The following is an 18,931-nucleotide window of genomic DNA, read 5'->3' as shown; positions in this document are numbered from 1 at the left end:
CCCTTCATCCCCACACCAGTCAGGGTACTGGACTTGGGAGACTCCAGTCAGAGCCCTGGCCAGCTAAGGATGTCATTTCCCCTGGCAGAGCAGGGTGCAAGCAGCTGTGCAGACCAGGTGGTTTCCGGTACTGAGCTAAAAGGAGATCAGCTCAACTCATTTGTTCAACAGATAGTTGATAAGCTCCTCCTCAATGCCAGGCCCTGAACTTCAGGAACAAAAAGAAGTAGAGTCTTTGCTCTTAAGGAGCTGGCAGTCCAGCCAGAAAGAAAGAGACAAGATAAATAACTCCAAAACAGTTCGATATGGCTGCTCCCGTGGTATACACAACATGACACAGGAAAAAGAGCACTGTTCTGCCGGAGGAGGACAAGGGAAGGCTCTACAGGAAGACCACTTCAGTTAGGTCTTGAAGGATGAGTAAGTTCAGCAGTCCAGAAATCAAGTGAGATGAGGAAGAAAGAACAGAGAGGACAAGAATATCTGAGTTAAGGGATCAGAATGACTGCAGCCTAGGGCTGACCCTGGCATGGATGTGGGAGAAGCAAAGAGATCATATCAGAGTACCACCACAGAAAGGGCCTCAGGCAGGTCTCTAGAATTCTGTTATGGGACTCAAACTCTTCCTGCTCAACAGTGTATCTATAACTTCAATAATGAGTGGACCCTTTCATTTTGTTGTTTTGTATGGACCCAATAAGAGGACATATCCCAAAGATCCATGAGATACATGCTACCCCTAGTTTGGGAAACACTGCTACAGTGCAGAAGCAAGGCAGCAGCCATGTGTGGTGGTGGCACACATCTCTAATCCCAGCACTCTGGGATGCTGAGGGAGGAGGATCACAAGTTTGAGCCTAGGCTAAGAAACTTAGCAAGACTCTGTCTCAAAATAAATAAACAAAAAGGGCTGGGATACAGCTCAATGCAGAGGCCCTGGGTTTGATCCTTAGTACAGAGACACAGAGAGAGGGATGGGGCTAGGGGAGCAGTGGAACTATGCCTTATTAGACTTAGTAGTCTGCCCTTCTGTACAAGGCACTCAACTGAATTATAAGTGAATTACCACATCTGTGTTTACCAGAATCTAACCAGCATCAGGACCATGGCTGTGGATGAGGTTGGGGCAGCAGAGACTTGTAATAACCCAGATAAGCCATAATCTGAGCTCGAATTATAGCAAGCTTGGTGGCAATGGGGAAGATTTACTACAAGACATAGACTCCTGAGGCATTCTCTCCTGAGGGGGAATTTTGCCCCATAGTCCAACCCAAAGTTTCTCTGGCAGTGGTTTTTTCCCTCCATTCTTCCCATCCCTCCCAATCCTTACCCTTCACTTCCTCCTGCTCCCCAAACACCCTACCCTGCCCCCAGCTTCCTGTTTTTAAGAAAAATACTCTCAGACTATTCAGCTGAAAGCTCTTGCTTCTCTCAACACAAGACAGTCAACTCTCTATCCCTCCCTGAAAGCCTCAACTTCAGTGAAAGGACAGTCCCAGTCTATGGTATTTGGGAAAAATAACTGGATGAATGTGGCCAGAACTGGGTTGCTGATGTCTCATTCAGTTCACATTTTATTTTTTCCATTTGGCCCCATGATTTGACTCTCCACCTTCACACATGGAGCACACAGCAATGCTGTTAGAACTCCAAGGATCCACAATCTCCATTGCCTCCAGCCTCAAGTGGACTATAGGCCTTTTGGATGCTGAAGGCCCTAGGATTCTGCTGAGAACCTGAACTAGGTCCAATCTTCAGAGCAGAAACATCTTGGCCAGTAGAGAAAGCTTAACACTGGACAATACAGAGATGAGAGCACGGTATTCTTTGGTTTTAAGGTCTGCAAAGTAGAATCAAGATCTTGAGATGACAGCACGGCAGGGGATTGGCTAAATGCCCTAAGCAAGAGAGATGAGAGCAGAGAGATGAGCTGTGGTCTAGTACTTCTGTGGTGAGCTGGTGGTGTTTTAGAAGAACAGTTCAGAGGCAGGGGAAAACCAAGCAGAAGCAGAAGCCCTCAGACCGACACCAGGTGTGTATGACTCTGCCTTACTCCCTTTTCTACCAGGCTAACTGTGCCAGAGCCCCAAGCTCCTGGGTGTGTCTGCATGGAAGGTCAGCAGAAGACCTGGGAGAAGTGCCTCTTCCCACACTCTAACACTGGGCTTCAGGATGGGCAGACCTGGGTTCAGACCAGGAAACTACATGCCCCATTTGTAATAACTTGGCTGAAACCCTCCTGCCTGCCTTCAGGAGTCTGAGAAGGCAGGACTGTGTACAAGAGATTCTGTTCAAGCTCCAGACTTGGGTGGCCCTGCACCCTCACAGAAGGGGCTATCATGAATTGTCTTGTATTGCAACATAAATGGAAAAGCAATCTGGGGTGGAGCTAAAATGCAAAAACAGTTGGAAGAGGCAAAATATATTAAAACCATACTGTGAAACAGAGAAAGGAGCTATCCAAAAAGGGTAGGAGACTTGGGGGATTTTAAGAATACTGCTTTGGGCCTATTTTCTTTCCAAACGCTAGTAAGATAATCTTCAAAATTTAGTAAGTTTGGTTGCATTCTGCAGAGCGACAACTTGGGCAAAGAAAAATGCATGGAATTGGAAGATATGAACCAGGGGAGGTAGGAATGAGGCCAACTGATTTCAGGACCTGTGGGTTGACAATGAACAGGCCACTGTGGAATGTGGCCATTTTACCAGTTACTCCAAGGCCCAAACCGTGGAAGTGTTTACCCATCTCTTCCATTCGTCCCAAAGCCCTGTGGGTTGCTGTAGACACCAAATCCCTGACTCTTGGCTCTCTCATATGAGACGCCGGGAAAAACATTAATAGCAGGAAGCACTTTAAAGAATTGTCTTTGGCAAAGCTTTTTGCTTTTGCAAGGTCTAGCTGAGTAATACAGGAAGCAGAAAGGGTGGGGGCATGCCCTGGCCCCCATGGTTAGAAGAATCTGCCAAACAAGACCAAAACAGGAGCTGTGAAATACCACTTCCTGCCTCCCCTGCCCCCAAGCATGGGGAGTGGCAGATCTGAAAAACAGAGGCCCCTCCTCTGCTCCCATTATAGGCCAGAAATATGATAAAGGTTGGAAACTCTAGCTGTATAACTGAGAGGGGCCACTGCATCCAAGGCCTGAACAGAGGTGGAAATTCTAAATTCAACAAAAGTCCCACAGAGCCTGGATGGAAAAAGTCAGAAAAATAGGCAAAACAGTTACTTCGGGAAAGGCCCATCGCCCTCTCTCTGAGGAACTTACTATCATTGGTATTGCCATCCCTATGTGTGGATAGACCTAAAACAAAACCGGAAGAAAAAAACCTACCTAGGAAAAAGGTATAAGTCTACAGCTGGAGGGATGACAAAACAGCAAGGAACTTATTACACTGGCTGCTCAGCTGAAATGCTGAAAAGTTGAAAAAACAGAGAATGGCCCTTCTCGCCCACCATTCTCCACTCTCAGCCTTGGGTAACCACCCCCTTGCAATGTCAAAATGGCACAGATGCACACACAGGGTGCTGGCTATGACCACCCAGCACTGAAGAAAAAAGAAACACCGTCAGACTGGCGCAGCACACGAATAAACAGAATGTGGCTTTCAGGAAAGCACTCTTCCTCTGCCCTCACCTACACGTTCATCTCTCTCCCTCCATTTCTTTCTTTCTTTCTTAAAGAATTTCTCATCTTGGGGGAGAGGGGACAGGGAGGGTAGCATATTAGTGTAGTCAGCCATAACTGCAAGATCCACCTCCTCAGATTCAATCAACCTCAGATCAAATGTCACTGAAAAAAAATCCAGAGTCCATCTTGTCTTTCTTCCCTGAGCAATAATGTGTGACTACTATTTCCATGGCGTTTCGATTGTATTGTAAGTAATCTAGGGAGAATTTTAAGTATGTAGGAGGATGTGCATAAGTTAGACCATACCATTTTATAAAAGAGACTTGATTTCAGCACCCGTGGATTTTGTCATTTTGGCAGGAAGGGAGCCCTGGAACCAAGCCCAGGTGACTGGGATGACTGTATGCTAGAGCTGCCATTAAAAAAAGTACTACAGAGAGCAGGGTAGCTTCAACAGTAGAAACTTATTTTCCCACGGTTCTGGAGTCTAAACCTGAGATCAAGGTATCAACAGGACTGGTTTCTCCTGTGGTCTCTCTCTGCTAGCACAGGACCACATTTGATGTGTCTTCATGTAGTATTCCCTCAGGGTATCCTACTGTCCCAAATTCCTCTTTCTATAGAGATTTCAGTCTGCTCTACAACTTCTATATCCACACCTACCCCAAATAAAGCAAATTTAAGAGAAAGTAAAGGGTTTAAGGGCATGTGTATTTTTACCAGGGCAGTGTGTGGATACTGGAAGATATACAGCTTTTTTATTAGAACAATGGAGTACATAAATTAGAAACTTCTAAGTGCACTGCTTTTGGAGGAGGTATCTATATAATACATTTATTCTGTCAGACTAAAAAATGTAAAAAATTTGATTCCCCCTATAATTACAGAAAGTTAAATATGTAATGTATTACCATAAGGATTTCTAATGAATAGAATATATCCAATTGCCGCATTCCTGATGTGTATTTTTAAAGCATGTATCTGCTCAGATAAACAAATTATCACATGAGTAAAATTTAGTGTGTAAAACTTGGAGATACTCTTCACCTGATGTGTCGCCAAATAAAGGTTATGCTGCTGTTAAAAAAGAAAAGATTCCTAAACCAGGCATGGTGGCACACACTTTTAATTCCAGCACTTGGAGGGCTGAGCCAGAAGGATCTATGCAAGACTGAGGCAAGCATGAACTACATAGTGAGTTTTTAAGACCCTGACTCAAAAAGCAAAAGCAAATAAAAAATGATTCTGGTCATGCTGGATTAGGCTATATCTTAATGACTTCATTTTAACAGAATTAATCTATTTAAAGACTCTATCTCTGAATATAGTCACATTCTGAGGGACCAGAGGTTAGAACTTCAATATACAACCTTAGGGAAGGGGAGTGCAGCTTCTAGTAAGGAGCAAGGGAGAGAACACCCACTTTCCCCTCCAGCACTGCTGGCCCGTACTTCACAGTCAAGGTCAGGTTCAAGACTGAGGGAGGAGTGAGCAGTGTCCCAGCAGGGAGTGAGGAGATGGGAGGAAAGGGACAGTTTAGCTTCCCCCTGGGCTCTTCCGCACTAGGGTACAGCCTGAGCCACCTGACAGAGAACTGGAAGGCAAAGAGGGTTCTTTGGGAGCCAGTCTGATTCATCCTTGTCCTCCCCAAGCGTCCTCTGTCATCACTGCTCCTCCTGAGAGTTCCGTTCCACAGCGCTGAGCACCACCTTGTGCTGGGCCTTGGTGGGAAGAGCGACTCTCTCTTCACAGATGCACTCTGGCTTGAACTTATTACCCCCTCCCTCTGCTCCAGGGACAGCTGAATGAAGACAAACTGAAGGGCAAACTGAGGTCCCTGGAAAACCAGCTCTACGCCTGTACCCAGGTAAGCTTTCCAGGGGATGCATCTGGCTCATGAATCCAGAACTGAATAAAAATGCTAGAGCCTCAGTGCTACTTCCTGAAATGCTCCACTCTGACCCAGGTGTGGTGTGGCCACTCCCACTTTGGTTCCTAATTTGCCATGAATATCTCCAGCCTCCCGCTTTTCCTGGTACCCTTCCTTGTGCATGCTGGGAAGGAATCCCAGCACTGAACATTTCATCAGCTCCAAGGGAGCCTAGAGAACACCCAGCTGTAGGGAGAGGCCCTTGGTAAACACTCTCACCACCCAGCTAACCTTCTTAGGTCCCGGTATTTGTTTTGCTTTTTGTTTTTTGCTTTGAGACAGGGTCTCACTATGCAGCCCAGGCTGGCCTTGAACTCTGAGCAATCCTTCTGCCTCATCCTCTTAAATGCTAGGATTACAGGCATGTACCACTTGGCAAGTCCCAGTACTTGAACGGATGGGGTGGACATTACAAGGAAGATGTCTGGGTTTTGTTTGCTTGCTCATTTTACAGTAGCAGGAATGGAACCCAGAGTATAATTCAGGTTGGTAAGCACTCCATCACTAAACTACATCACCATCACTATAGAGAGCCCTTCTCAGTTCTCATCATGGCCCAGGTTTGTATTTGTAATCTCATGAAAAGTTACTGGAATTCTAGTGAGTTAATTTTAATCTACCACCTCCAGTGCAACCCACGGCGAGAATAAAGATACTAAGGCATATTTGTAGTTATAGGGAGACAAGGGGTCCTAAGTCCAGCCATGATGATGGCCATCCAGAACAAAGGCAGTGATCCAAGGCCAAACCCAGGTTTTATTCGTTTATGAAGGAGTGGCTTGAGGATGAGTGACTGTGAGAACAGTGGGAAGTAGGTGAGTGCCATGAGCTGGGCTAGGTAGGAGGCCTGAAATCACCTCTGCAAATGCAAAGAGAAGGATATGCAGAAAAAGTAATCTGCATAACACAACTGAGATAGTATCTAATGTTTTGGGGTGGGTGCTTTAGCTCTGATGTGTAATCTTTCAAGCCCCAGGAAGTCATAGCCTCCATCCCCAGGCGGCTCCATCCCACCGATAGCATAGCGATAGCGTGGAGTGTCCTGCCTCATCCCTGCTCACTTGTGTGTGTGTGGGGGGGGGGGGCGTGTTCAGGGAAACACATCTGCCACCTTCAAAGTCTATCATCAGCACCTCGGCTGGACTGATATGCATTACTCAAAGCCAACTGAAGGGGTAAGAAAAGGGTCCTAACGAGCTCTGTACATATCAATACATGGAAACAGGGTCAGGCTCAGCCAAAATGGAGGCAACTGCTCCTCTTTTAAGGAGAGTCGCCTAGGTAGGCCTCCACACATCACTGTCACCAGCCTTTTATTTTACTTTTGGGAGGTAGGGTCTGGCTAAATTGCCCAGGTTGTCCTTGAACTTGTGTTCCTCTTGCCTAATTAAGTTTCCTGAGTAGCTAGAATTACAGGAGTGTGTCACTGCGGGTAAGTAGAATTCTTGAAAACTGACTTCAATTCTGTGGGCAACTTTTTCCTAGTAGTAACCTCTGGAAGAAAGTAAGAGTGTGACTCGGCTTTTCTGGGACATTATTATCCAGCTTCGGTAATCTCTTGATTTGGTCTAATCTTGATTAAAAAAAAAAAAAAAAAGAAAGAAATCAGTCTGTGGACAGGCACGGGGACTCAGCTTAGATCCCTGTGTGTGGGAGGCTGGCAAGTTTTCGTGAGACAGCAAGACCCTCTCTCAAAAAGGGAGACGGCGGGAGTAGTAGACCCATGTCTCTTATTTAGAATAACAGTTGGGATCTTGCAGAAGAAGTTTATATAGTCTGTACGTTTCTCAGCCTACAAGTTTTATTTCTTCAATATGACCTACTTTGTTAGGTTTTTAAGAACTAAATAATCCAACCACATTTATAAGAGATTCACATATAACCCAGAATGCCAGTGTATTCATTTTCAGAAGGGAATAAAGCTGGTCAAAGACCAACATGGTTAAATCCAATAACTGAACCAGGCGTGGTGGCACACACCTGTAATCCCAGCATTTGGGAGGCTGAGACAGGAGGATCATCACAAGTTCAAGGCCAGCAGAACTACACAGTGAATTCAAGGCCAGCCTAAAACACACAGTGAGACCCTGTTTAAAATCCAAACAAACCAAAATAAATCCACTAACTATGCCATGCCCCATGTATAATCTCAACCAATCCACCCCTAGATCTAGTTAATAAGAATTTAAGGCCCACTCATATATAAATCCAAATTTTCAGACAACTCCAAAGCTATATGGAAATGATTTAGATTGATCCCTAAATTTTTATTATCAGATCTGCTTCCCCAGGGGTAATCTAGAACTGACTGCAAGAGCTGCATCCTTCCCCAAAATCACAGGGCATGAAGAGGAAAGGCACGGGGAGGGCAGGTCCCCATGAATCTGTAGATCTATTCTGCTATCTCTCCTGATAGAGAGCCCCTGGGTTCAGTCCCAAGTACTTTCCAAAAGAAGAAGAAAAGAACAAGCAAGGTGTCGTGGGGCATACCTGTAATCCTAGCCCTCCGGGAGGTTTGGCCAGAAGGATGAATTCAAGTCTAGCCTGGGCAATTTAAGTGACCTAATAAGACCCCAGTTCAAAATAGAAAATTTTTTTTAAAAAAGGGGCAGGGGCTGCGGATGTGGGGATGTAGAGAAGAAGGCGGGGGAGGAATCTCTAATTTATAGAGTTGGAAAATAGGAGTTTATTCAAAATTTACCAGAACTGGAGCCAGGCATAGTAGCATATACCTGTAATCCCAGCACTTGTGAGGCTGAGGCAGGAGGATTGCTGCAAGTTTGAGCCCAGCCTGGGTTGCACAGTGACTTCAAGGCAAGCCCGAACTACATAGTGAGAAAACATAAAAAGAAAGAACTAAGAACTTTCGTTTCAGAAAACATAAAAAGAAAAATCACCAGAACTGATGTTACCTGGGCTGAATCTTGAGCATGAGTTGAGGTCTGGTGGGTGAAAAGGCGGTAACAAGGCTCCAGGCAGAAGAAACTTTGGGAAATAGTGAAGGCTAAAAAGCATGCGCAAGGATCTGCAAAGCACTTCAGCCTGGACAGAGGCAGCACAGCAGGGAAGTCTGGGTTATATGCAGTGCTTTCAAGGAATTTGGACCTGATCCTTAGGACAGAGGAACCAGTGGGAAATTTACACAGAAGTGGCATGATCAGGTGCCACTCTAAAATTAGCAAGAACCCTCTGGCTAAGGTTTGAAGGGAGGCAAGCATAAGAGGTAGGAAGACTATTACATTAACCAAGTCAACAGCAGAATCGGTCTGCATTCAGGACGCAGCAGAAAGGACAGAGAAGAAACAGGTATGGGCTGTTCAGGAAGCTGACAAGGCCCAGTGAAGGGATACTGAGGGAAAGGCGGAGAAGTTGAAGGAGGACCCGGTGGGTGACGACCTACATCACTGAGGTAGGAAGCCCAGGAGAAAGGAGATCTAGGCAGATGGGTTCCGTTGGGACCGATTAGAGTTCAAAAGCCTGCAGAAGCAGGCGGCACAACGCACAGCAGTCCTGTGACACTCATATCTCACAGCCAGAGGGACTCTTGCTCAGCTCTAGGCTGGAGGAAAAGGCCTGCCACACTACTGTACCTCTGCCCTGGAAACAAGGCCCAAATTCTCTTCATCTCTGTGTACCAGCTCAGTGTTGGGCACCTGTAAGCTCGATGCGTGTTGGTTCAATTGCATCAAATTTGCAGAAGTACTCCCCTTGGCGAATGAACAAGGTGCTGCTGGAGATGGAAGACCAGAAAAACAGCTATGAGCAGAAGGCCAAGGAATCACTGCAGAAGGTGCTAGAGGAGAAAATGGGCGCAGAGCAGCAACTACAGAGCACACAGGTGAAAATGTGGGATGGTCCTTGGGGCTGAGAACTCCAGGGCTGATCTGGAAAGCAAGACACAACTCCCTAGCAACTGTTCCTCACCAAATACATCTAGCATTTATTTTAATATAAACAAGTGAGGGAGTACCAAGTGCTTCTGTAACCCTTCCTCCAAGCCTCTGCCTTGGTGGGAGAGGCTTCCACGGGAACCCCTCCTCTCCGATCTCCCTCAGCGGTCCCTGGCCCTGGCAGAGCAGAAGTGTGAAGAGTGGAGGAGTCAGTATGAGGCTCTGAAGGAGGCCTGGATGACCCTAGGGGCACAGCACAGAGAGCAGGAGAGCCAACTCCACGTGCTTCAGTCCAAAATACAGGTACCAGGCACTGGGAGTGGGGAGAGAAGAAGGGGGAAGAAGGGTGGTGGTCAAGAAAAGCTTCTCTTGGGTTGGAGATTCCAAAGGTAGCTGAGGACATCCAGCTTTTGGTTCCTTACTCAGGCCTACTTTGTGCCAGAGTCATTGTTTCAGGTCTGAAATTCAGTTCTGAGTTTACAAAGGACAACTATTGCTCATGCAAATGAACTGAGTGTTCACTGGAATGACACAATCCAAATGCAAGGGCTGGGCCGAAATATTTATCAAGCTACTCACATCATACTCCAACCCACTAGCTGAAACCATCCAAGTAGAGCATGTAGTTCAGAACTGCCTACCATATGGACAGAACAAATCTCAATAACTTACTTATAGGTGAGTAGAAACTAATACTATAATGTGGTTTTTTTTTAAGCAATTACAGTGAACTCTGGACATTCACAAAAGTTCCATCATTTCAAATCTGCTAGCCTGGAAAAGTTAACTAACCTCCAAAGCTTCAGTTTCCACATTTCTAAAATGAGAATAGGGGACTGGGGATTTAGCTCAGCGGCAAAGCGCCTGCCTGGCAAGCGCAAGGTCGTGAGTTCGGTTCCCGGTACCGGAGAAAAACCAAGAAAAACCAAAAAAAAAAAAAAAAAATTAAAATGAGAATAATAGTACCCATATCATAGGATTGTTATATGGATCAAATAGCATAGCACTAGGCATACTGCCTGGCACACACCAACATTCAAGGCATATTAGCTACTGCATTGCACAGATTTTACTCGCTTGGTTTGAACTCTCACAATCCACCCCAAAAGCTGATCTTCACAATTTTCCTGGAACAGGGATCAGAACAGCCCACTTGGTAAGAGAGGGCATGTGGCTTTTCAAAGGACGGCCCCTCACGGGTCCTTCTCCACTGTGCCCGCACTGGGACCTTTGTTGCTCTCTTCTTCCTATCACCTGTAAGACAGTTCTCAGGAACAATTGCATTTCTTTTTTAGACTTTTTCTTTATGAAAAATGCCCCTCCATATACAAACAAAAAACCTTGACAGGAGTAGAATGAAAACTAAAGAGAAAACCAAAACATCTGGGTAAATTCTGACCTAATATGCTTTCACCTGGGGACTTACACCACAGTGTCAGGGTGTGATTCCTGTGAACACGAAGAGTCCAATGCATGGTTGAAAATGTGAGGAACAGAGCAAAGAGAATGGAAAAAGAAATTCGCTGACACTTCTAGCTCTGAAACTCTACAATTTCCTGTAATTTTCCCCTTCTGGGGAAGCTGCTCCCCTCCTCCCCCAGAACTGATAGGTGCCCTCTACCTCCCTGCAGGGAGCAGACAGCAGAGACGCACAGATGAACCAGACCCTGCGACTTTTGAAGAATGAGCACGAGGAGCTGCAGGCCAAGATTGAATGCCTGCAAGGGGAGCAAGACCTGTGCGCCTCCAATTCCCAGGACCTGCAAGGTACCCTTCTCCTTGGAGACCTCGGAGCATGGGCACTGTGGCTGAGGGAGCTCAGCGAAGGAGTCTGGGTGGAGAAAGGACCTCAGCCTTTCTGTTTGCTTGCCCTTATGATTTCATCTTACCTTGAGGGAAAGGAAGGGCTATTTTAATCAGCCAAGGTGAAAATTAGTTTTGCTATACTAGAGGATCTTGTTGTGTGAGCTCTCTTCTGCAGCAGCCCATCCCTCTGGGCCAGATCACAGCTGCTCCCATATTAGTCACATGTATCAAGGCCACATTCCTAATTTGAAAGGGAAAGACCAGCTCAAATTCAAGACTGCATGAAGGTATGTCAGCCACAGCCTGTATCAGCTGAAAGACTAGAAAATGTGGAAATACAGCCCTTAATTCAATCCAACACAACATGTACCCCCACTGATAAAAAGGTATGTGGGTGCTAGTCTACTGCTTTAGAACTGGGACACCCACAGAAAGCAGAACCACCTCCAGTTGACATGCGTCCCTTTTACTAATTTCCATCCTCAGGTGTTAAGTTCATTAAGCTGGGTTCTTCTATTTTTGTTTGCACGGTTTCACTTTCAGATCAACTAAAGAGGTCTGAGGAGGAGAAACTCGCCCTGGAGGCCAAAGTACAGCAGCTGCAGAGTAAGTTTCCTTCCCCAATTCTCGAGCTGGCACCCAGGCTCCTTGGTGCTCCTCCCAGCAGAACTGGAGTCCTGGTCTCTCGCACATCCTCCTACTTCCGTGTCTTTTCCAATCTACTTCTGTGAACTGGAGTCATAAGTTATTATGTTAGCTTTCGATCTTTTGCTCCTATTTCCCTCCATGTCAATAACAAACTTCCATTTCTATGAGAATTTCAAATTTTATAAAGCACTAGTGTTGTGCATTGCTTCTTTTCATATGTATTCTAACTTATTACATAAATGAATATGTCACTTAAGACTTTTCTCACTTTCTCACTAAAATAAGTGTTTATCGAGGTCCAAGTAAGTGTCAGGTACCAGGGAATTTACACTGAAAATATAATGACAAAACTAGTAATTGCCTCCTTTATAAAGCTGACATTCCAAGTAAGGTCTCCAGTGTAGTACCGGGATTTTATGGAAAAAAAAAAATCAAGTCATAGTAAGTGCTATGGAAGAAATAAAAGCAGGTCAAAGGGGAAATAGTTGCTATTTTGCATAGGGTCATCTGGGAAAGCTTTCTTTCCTTTCTTGGCGGGAGGATTTTGTTTTTGAGACTGGGTCTCATGTAGTTCAGGCTGGCCTTGAACTCACTAGCAGCCCAGACAGGCCTCAAACTCAGGGCCCTCCTGCTGCTTCAGCCTCCCAAGTACTAGAATTACAGGCATGCCCAGCAAGCTTTTCTTAGGGTAACCTTTAAGCAGAGATTCGAAAGCAAAGACATGGCAGAAGATATGAGACTAATATATTTGCAACAGTACCACAGATGGGCAACCTGAAGACCAGGCTGTGGGCAGGGTCAAGCTGTAGGCAGGGTCAGTTTCTTCTGAGGGCTTTGAGAGAAGGCTCTACTCCAGGCCTCCTCTCTGGCTCTGTGGATGGCCATCTTCTTCACTTCCTCAGTCCCCAGAGCACATGTGGGTCTAAATTTTTCCTTCTTGTATGGACACCAGTTATCTACATTAAAGCCCACCATAATGACCTTATTTTTACTTGACTACTCCTATAAAGACTACTGCCAAAGAAGTCATACTGTGAGTTAGTGGGTGGTTAGGACTTCAACATATTAATTTTGGGGGACAAATTTCAATCTGTAAAAGATGGTGCTATCTTTAAGGTTCTAAGTAAAGGTCTGAAGAGGTTCTCTGTAGTACATCTGCTAGCACAGACAAGTTCCTTGTGTTTCCCAACAGGTCTGCTTCAGAATCAATCCTTACAGCTTCAAGAACAGGAGAAACTCTTAAAGAAAGGTCAGCAAATTTACTACCACAAACCCTAAACTATTACTCTGTTTGCCCACCTAGAGGAATGAGGGTGAACTACATGACCTCTTGGATCCCACCCAGTTCTGGAAGTCTGTTAGGTCAGGGATATAGGGGAGTCTTTGATGAAATGATCACTGGCCCTGGGGACACCCCGTAGTTAGCCCTCTAACCTAAGAGGTACACAAACTGTGAAAAAGGGTTTCTACTTTCTCTGAAAACATGTTTATGTTGAACATTTCAATAAATTGATTTTGAACTCAGGATTTCATGTCAGTTTTTACACACTTGACTTTCCAAACCACATCCGAGTACTCCCCAGCCCCAAACCACATAGCATGCAAGTCAGTCTCACTTTAGCCCTAAAATACTCTGCTGCCCATTCCCTGAGAATTCCTACGTATGCAGAAGGAGCAACAACTCATTTATCCATAACACATAGCCTCTTGTTTTCTTTTTCATTTTGTTTTTTACTTTTAGAAATGTTTATTTTAGAAACATACAAAACTAAACACATATTTTAGTCCATCAGCCTCTATAGAGAACAGGGTGTCACAAGTTTATAGACAGACATTTTACAAGTATCTATGCCACGATGTAAGGAGGCCTAGAACACCTAGAATAGCCTCTTGTTTTCTCCTCACAGTCACTGGGTATATATAATACACGAGAGAAAGCAGAAATTATAGAGTTCCCTGATCACACAAATTAAGGAGCTAAAATGACAATGCAGAATCCTGATTCCTAGTCCTGTGCTCTTTTTTACTCTTAAGACTAAGATTGCAAAATGGACTTAAAAACCATCCTTAATCACATATAATAAATTCCCGGATCTGAATGCCATTTTCATGAGTTTGAAAGGAGGATGTACGAGAAAGTTATACAGAAACACTCAGCAAACCTACCTGATAAACTATGAAGTATGGGACACACAGCCAAAGAAAGGCAATTAATAAGTAGTCACTTATTAATAGTCTGGGGACACACAATAAAGGAGCCAATCCTGCCCTCACGGAGTTCAAACTCCAGCTGTCTGTCCAAGCTGAGCAGGGTCCCAGTGAAAGTACTTTTAAAGGGTCGTACCTCCTCTCACCTCCAGTTCTTAGGGACAGGGCCTTTACTCAGCAGCCTGGGGCTCACCATCACTGCTTTTTTAGATCAGGCCTTGCCTATGTGGACTCCAAAGCCTTCCCAGGAAGTGGAGCCTGAGGGTACAGGGAAGAACAAAGACTGGGATCTCAAAGACCAGCTGCAAAAGAAGACTTTGCAGCTTCAGGCCAAGGAACAAGAGGTGAGACAGTGACCTAGAACTATGAGGGGCTCCTCCCTAAGCAGCGGGGAAACTACTGGGAGGCCGCTGGAGAACACGGACTTCTGCTTAAACCATGCTTACATGTGCGCATGTAAAACCTCTCTGCCTTTGGGTTGATTTGTCAATTGTTTCCCTGCCTTATCCAACCCCAACTCAAGGCTTTATTAGTTACCTTTTAGAAAGTCAACCTCAGCTGGGCGTGGTGGCGCACGCCTGTAATCCCAGCACTTGGGAGGCTGAGGCAGGAGGATCGTTGTGAGTTCGAGGCCAGCCTGGGCTTCAAAGTGAGCTCAAGGCCAGCCTGAACTGCATAGCGAGACCCTGTCTCAAGAAGACAAAAAAAAAAAAAAAATAGAAAGTCAACCTCAGCTCAAACATATTTGATAATTAACTTCTCAAGGTCTGCCCTACACTGAGTATCTCTGGAAGCTTTATATTGTCTCTTAAATAGCAAACTTCCCTAGCTACACGCATGTGTCCTTGCAAGCATTCACAAACAACCAGCTCCCAGAACACACTTGTACTAAAATCACTTCCAGGTCTTTTGTGCTACAATGTCACTTTTTGGTATCCCCATTTACAAAGCATTTGCACACATACTGAGCCATAAAAATATTTACATGTAAAAAATGTAATATATGCAACATAATCACATCAATGGACACACTCCACACAAACTAGGAGAGATGACGGAGAGACCTAATGAAATCTGAGAAAGGCTGGGAGAGAACAATGGTTCAGTGAGGGAAGGAGTACCTCACTCAGGGTAGTCTCCCCTTCCTGGGTTCTATCCGACAGAACTGGTGGTGATGATCTTGGTGATATTCTCCCCAGTGCACAGAGCTGCATTCAGAGTTAGACAACCTCAGTGACGAGTACCTCTCCTGCCTGCATAAGCTACAGCACTGTCGAGAAGAGCTGAAACACAGCCTGCAACTGCCTCCAAGAGTAAGAGGGTCCATCTTCCTGTACAGCACTAGATGCTGGTGGGACAATTCCTCTTTTAGCCAAACCTTAAAGATAAAATTTATCAGCCCACACCAACATCTGACCATCCTGTCCCATTCCACTTGGTTTATACTATGCTGACATGAAACCATGCAACCATGAAGGAAACACTAGTTGATGCATCCAAGCCTAGAACTCTTTTGCCCAGAGAGAAAGACTTACTACACACTGAACATCCCTAATCTGAAATTTTTTAATGTGAAATGCTCTGAATCTGAAATTTTTGAACACTAGCATGAATTCTGGAACAGCTGGGCATGGTGCCCCATGCTTATAATTCCAGTATGCAGGAGGCTGAGGCAGGAGGATCACTGAGTCAAGGACAGCCTGGGCTACACAGCGAGACCCTGTCTCAAAACAAAAAAAGTTCTGAAGCATTTCTGATTTCATAGTATATGTAATTACAAAACTGAGAAACTCCACAATCTGAAACACTCCTGGTCCCAAGCAGTCCAGATAAATACTCAATCTGTACTAGCTCAAGTATGAAAGAGTATTCTTTGTGAACAGGACAAGCACAGAAGAGAAAAGCACTGAGGCACATGGCCACAAAATATAATTGTGCTTGGTTCTTTTCTACCCTTCATTACTCCCTTCAACATTTAAATGCCTGGTCCCTATTTATGCTCCCTGGGCTAGCAACCACTAGTAAAGTGGCTGTATCTCAAGGGAGGTGACAGAAACCAGGACACACAAGTAAAAAACAGTTTCTCTGCCACGAACTGAAGCTTTCCACTGGGCTAGAATAGGATTATTTTTGCCCATTTTTTCCTCCAACTCATGGCTGCCTTCTCCGGTCCCCTTCTCCTTTCACACAGAGGCACTGTGGCCGATGGCTCCCGATGCTGATGGTAGTGATTGCTACAGCACTGGCAGTACTCCTGGCCAACAAGGACAGCTTGATGATCTGAAAAACTTGTAACGGCTGCCTGGGATAAAAAAAACCTCAGGTTTGGGTACTTCATGGCTTGGGTTCTCTCTCCAACTAAACTGAGATTTCTGACTTTTATTATTTTTTAAGGTATTGTAAATAAATTTCACCTCACATAACTATACCTTGGAAGTCTTGATTTATTCCTGAATAACATTATCATCTCCCAAGTGCTACACTTAAGCTGATCCGCTCTCAGTCCAATTCAGTTAGAAATACATATATAAACATGCACAAACACACCAGCCTGCTCCCCTCCTAGAAAACACCATCATCACAGGGCAAGACAGAAGGGCTACTTGTCCTTCACAACTCACTTTTCCCCACTTGTCACTTCCTTTCTATCTCTTAATGAAAAATTAAGGACCAGGGATATAGCTCAGCAGCACAGCACCTGCCTGGCAAGCACAAGGTGCTGAGTGCAATTCCCGGTACAAAAAAAAACAAAACAAAAACAAAAACAGGCATCTCTGCTCATAGAAAACTCCCTAATATAGAAATGCCAAATATGTACTACCACTGCTACCACCACTACTACCAATTCCCATTCTCATGTTTTGCAGATAGATTACAGCATTTTTTCCTAGTGCTCTCCAAACACTTAGAATTGGTACTTTAAATGATTACTAGTTGACATCCTCAACACAGAGATGATCACTTATAGGATGCCTTTTATATAGGAGGACAGCTAAAGTCAGAGGGCCACAGCTGGCACTGTGACTATTTCAGAGGTGATACAGAGGTCAGCAAAGTCATCCTGAGTCCTGAATCGGGTTCTGAGGTCCTTCTCCCAGGCATTTAGAATGTGCCTCAAGTTTGGGAACAAGTTCTCTGGGACACTAAAAGAATACAGCAAGACTGGGGGCTGACCTGGAAGCCACGAGGTGTGGGCAGTGAACACCCGTAGTGGGGTCAGGGCCAAGCAGTTGTCACTCCCCTGGTTCAGGTGAAAAGTGTATGAGACAGGATAGCCTAGAAGAAGCCCAAATACAGTACACAGATTCCAGTCTGAGGAATGTAGCCTGCTAGGACAGACTCCTAGAGATAGGTCTCTCTGCAGCTCCTGCAAATGCATGGTGATCTCAGCTACAAAAACCTTCAAGTCCTGAAGCTGGTCCAGGGAACAGAGGGAAGGGTATGGTTGGGAGCTAGAAACATCCACCAATGCTACAGTACCATGCAGCACCTGCTGCAAGTGCTGACATGCATGCTTAGGACTGACAATAAGGCAGTCTTCTCCAATCTCAAGAATGTGAAGTCCTGGGCTGAGGAGACCCAGCCTCTGCAGCTCCTCCAGATAACTTTGGAGAGCCAATGCTCCTGCACAGTTGTAATCATAGAGCACCGCTGGCTTCAGCCCTCGGGCCACAGCTAGCACCTCTCCAGCTAAGTGAAGGCAGATGGCTCTAGATGGACCTTTTCTCTTTCCCATGCCCAGGGTCTGTTGAGCAGCTGCCACCAGCAGCTGAGGGCTTGGTGTTGACATGAGATCTGGAAGCAACTTCAGGCATGGCCTCCTTAGCTAGCCACAGTTCCTTTCCCTGGTCGCATCTCAGCTCCAGACATTTGAGCCTAGAAACAAGGTGGGTAGTAGGGAATTAACACCAGCCAGTGACACACCAGGAAACCTACCAACAACCTTCCCATTAGTTCTTATATTTCCCGTAGGTTATTTTGTCCATCCAATATGGAAGGCTGATGCAGGCCAGACGAGATGGGTCCACCAACACTGCCCAATTTCTCCGGTCCCAAATTCGTGTCTTTCTGGCCTTACAGGCAGATTTATATAATGTTTGGCTTCCTTCTAAGTTTTACAAATTGCAAATTATGTTCTCTGATTCAAACCTTAAAAAGTGTAGAACAAAGAAAATGGCTGAGCAATCTAGCAAAATTCACCGCATTTCACCCAAAATGGCCCTTCTGGGACAGATCTCTGAATGCCAAATAAATTCTTTCCACTGCCAAGTTCTCCTTCTCTTCCCTTGAAGAACACTTGTAAAGCAACCTGATTAAACTAACATACACTAGAGGGCGGGCTAGCAGCCATCTCACCCCAAGACATAAAAATAAATCAGCTAAATCGGCAGGAGGGTTGATTCACTCTGACCCCGCCTTCCCGGTGTAGCAGATACCCAAGGACTGAGGAAAAGGGGATCCCTCCACCACACACACCTCACATTTAAGATGACAGTGACTTGTTACATGAGGCAGAATTCTCCCTCACTTACTCACTGTTTCCACTTCCGCTGCTGGTTCGCGGGCTCCGGAACTCCTTCCGGTTTCTTGCCTGCTGCAGGGGAAAGCGCTAGACCCCAGTACCGAGCCACAGCGCTGGAAACCCCGCGCGCCGGATTCTAGCAGCGGACACGGCCGCAGGTGCGTGAAAATAGCCTGTTGCGCATGCGCACCCACTCGGACTCCGCACTCCGCTCCCGGTTAGGTGACGTCACCCAATGGGTCCGCTTGCCTCGCGTTAGAACACAGGCAGGGCCGTCCGGTGACGTACCGGAAGTGTG

General features: G+C 45.5%; 2 protein-coding genes across 10 annotated transcripts in view; one reads left to right on the top strand and one right to left on the bottom strand.

The window, feature by feature from the left end:
- Traf3ip3 (TRAF3 interacting protein 3) overlaps positions 1–16,539 on the top strand; it is a 26,365-nt gene extending 9,826 nt beyond the window's left edge. For 2 of the 6 annotated variants that reach the window (XM_013504477.1, XM_005404533.2), the window contains 9 exons: positions 5,425–5,496; positions 9,257–9,397; positions 9,615–9,752; positions 11,081–11,216; positions 11,799–11,861; positions 13,096–13,152; positions 14,322–14,455; positions 15,311–15,424; positions 16,303–16,539. In XM_013504477.1, coding sequence (XP_013359931.1) covers positions 5,425–5,496; positions 9,257–9,397; positions 9,615–9,752; positions 11,081–11,216; positions 11,799–11,861; positions 13,096–13,152; positions 14,322–14,455; positions 15,311–15,424; positions 16,303–16,395 — 948 coding nt within the window. In that variant the 3' untranslated portion in view covers positions 16,396–16,539. Of the gene's footprint in view, positions 1–5,424; positions 5,497–9,256; positions 9,398–9,614; positions 9,753–11,080; positions 11,217–11,798; positions 11,862–13,095; positions 13,431–14,321; positions 14,456–15,274 lie in introns of those variants that run through there. The other 4 variants (XM_013504476.1, XM_013504478.1, XM_013504479.1 and 1 more) reach the window with 3 other exon arrangements.
- The window catches only part of LOC102023042 (chromosome unknown open reading frame, human C1orf74), a 22,822-nt gene extending 3,891 nt beyond the window's left edge, over positions 1–18,931 (bottom strand). The window contains exons 1-2 of one of the 4 annotated variants that reach the window (XM_005404537.2): positions 18,644–18,931; positions 17,286–17,987 (exon numbers count right to left, since the gene is read on the bottom strand). In XM_005404537.2, the coding sequence (XP_005404594.1) occupies positions 17,286–17,901 (616 nt within the window). In that variant the 5' untranslated portion in view covers positions 17,902–17,987; positions 18,644–18,931. Of the gene's footprint in view, positions 1–16,638; positions 17,988–18,587 lie in introns of those variants that run through there. The other 3 variants (XM_005404535.2, XM_005404534.2, XM_005404536.2) reach the window with 3 other exon arrangements.

This window comes from Chinchilla lanigera, unplaced genomic scaffold (assembly GCF_000276665.1).
Source record: "Chinchilla lanigera isolate Chin_1 unplaced genomic scaffold, ChiLan1.0 scaffold00088, whole genome shotgun sequence".
NCBI lineage: Eukaryota > Metazoa > Chordata > Mammalia > Rodentia > Chinchillidae > Chinchilla > Chinchilla lanigera.
The sequence above is the reverse complement of the archived record's forward strand: the minus strand, read 5'-3'. Positions and strand labels throughout refer to the sequence as shown.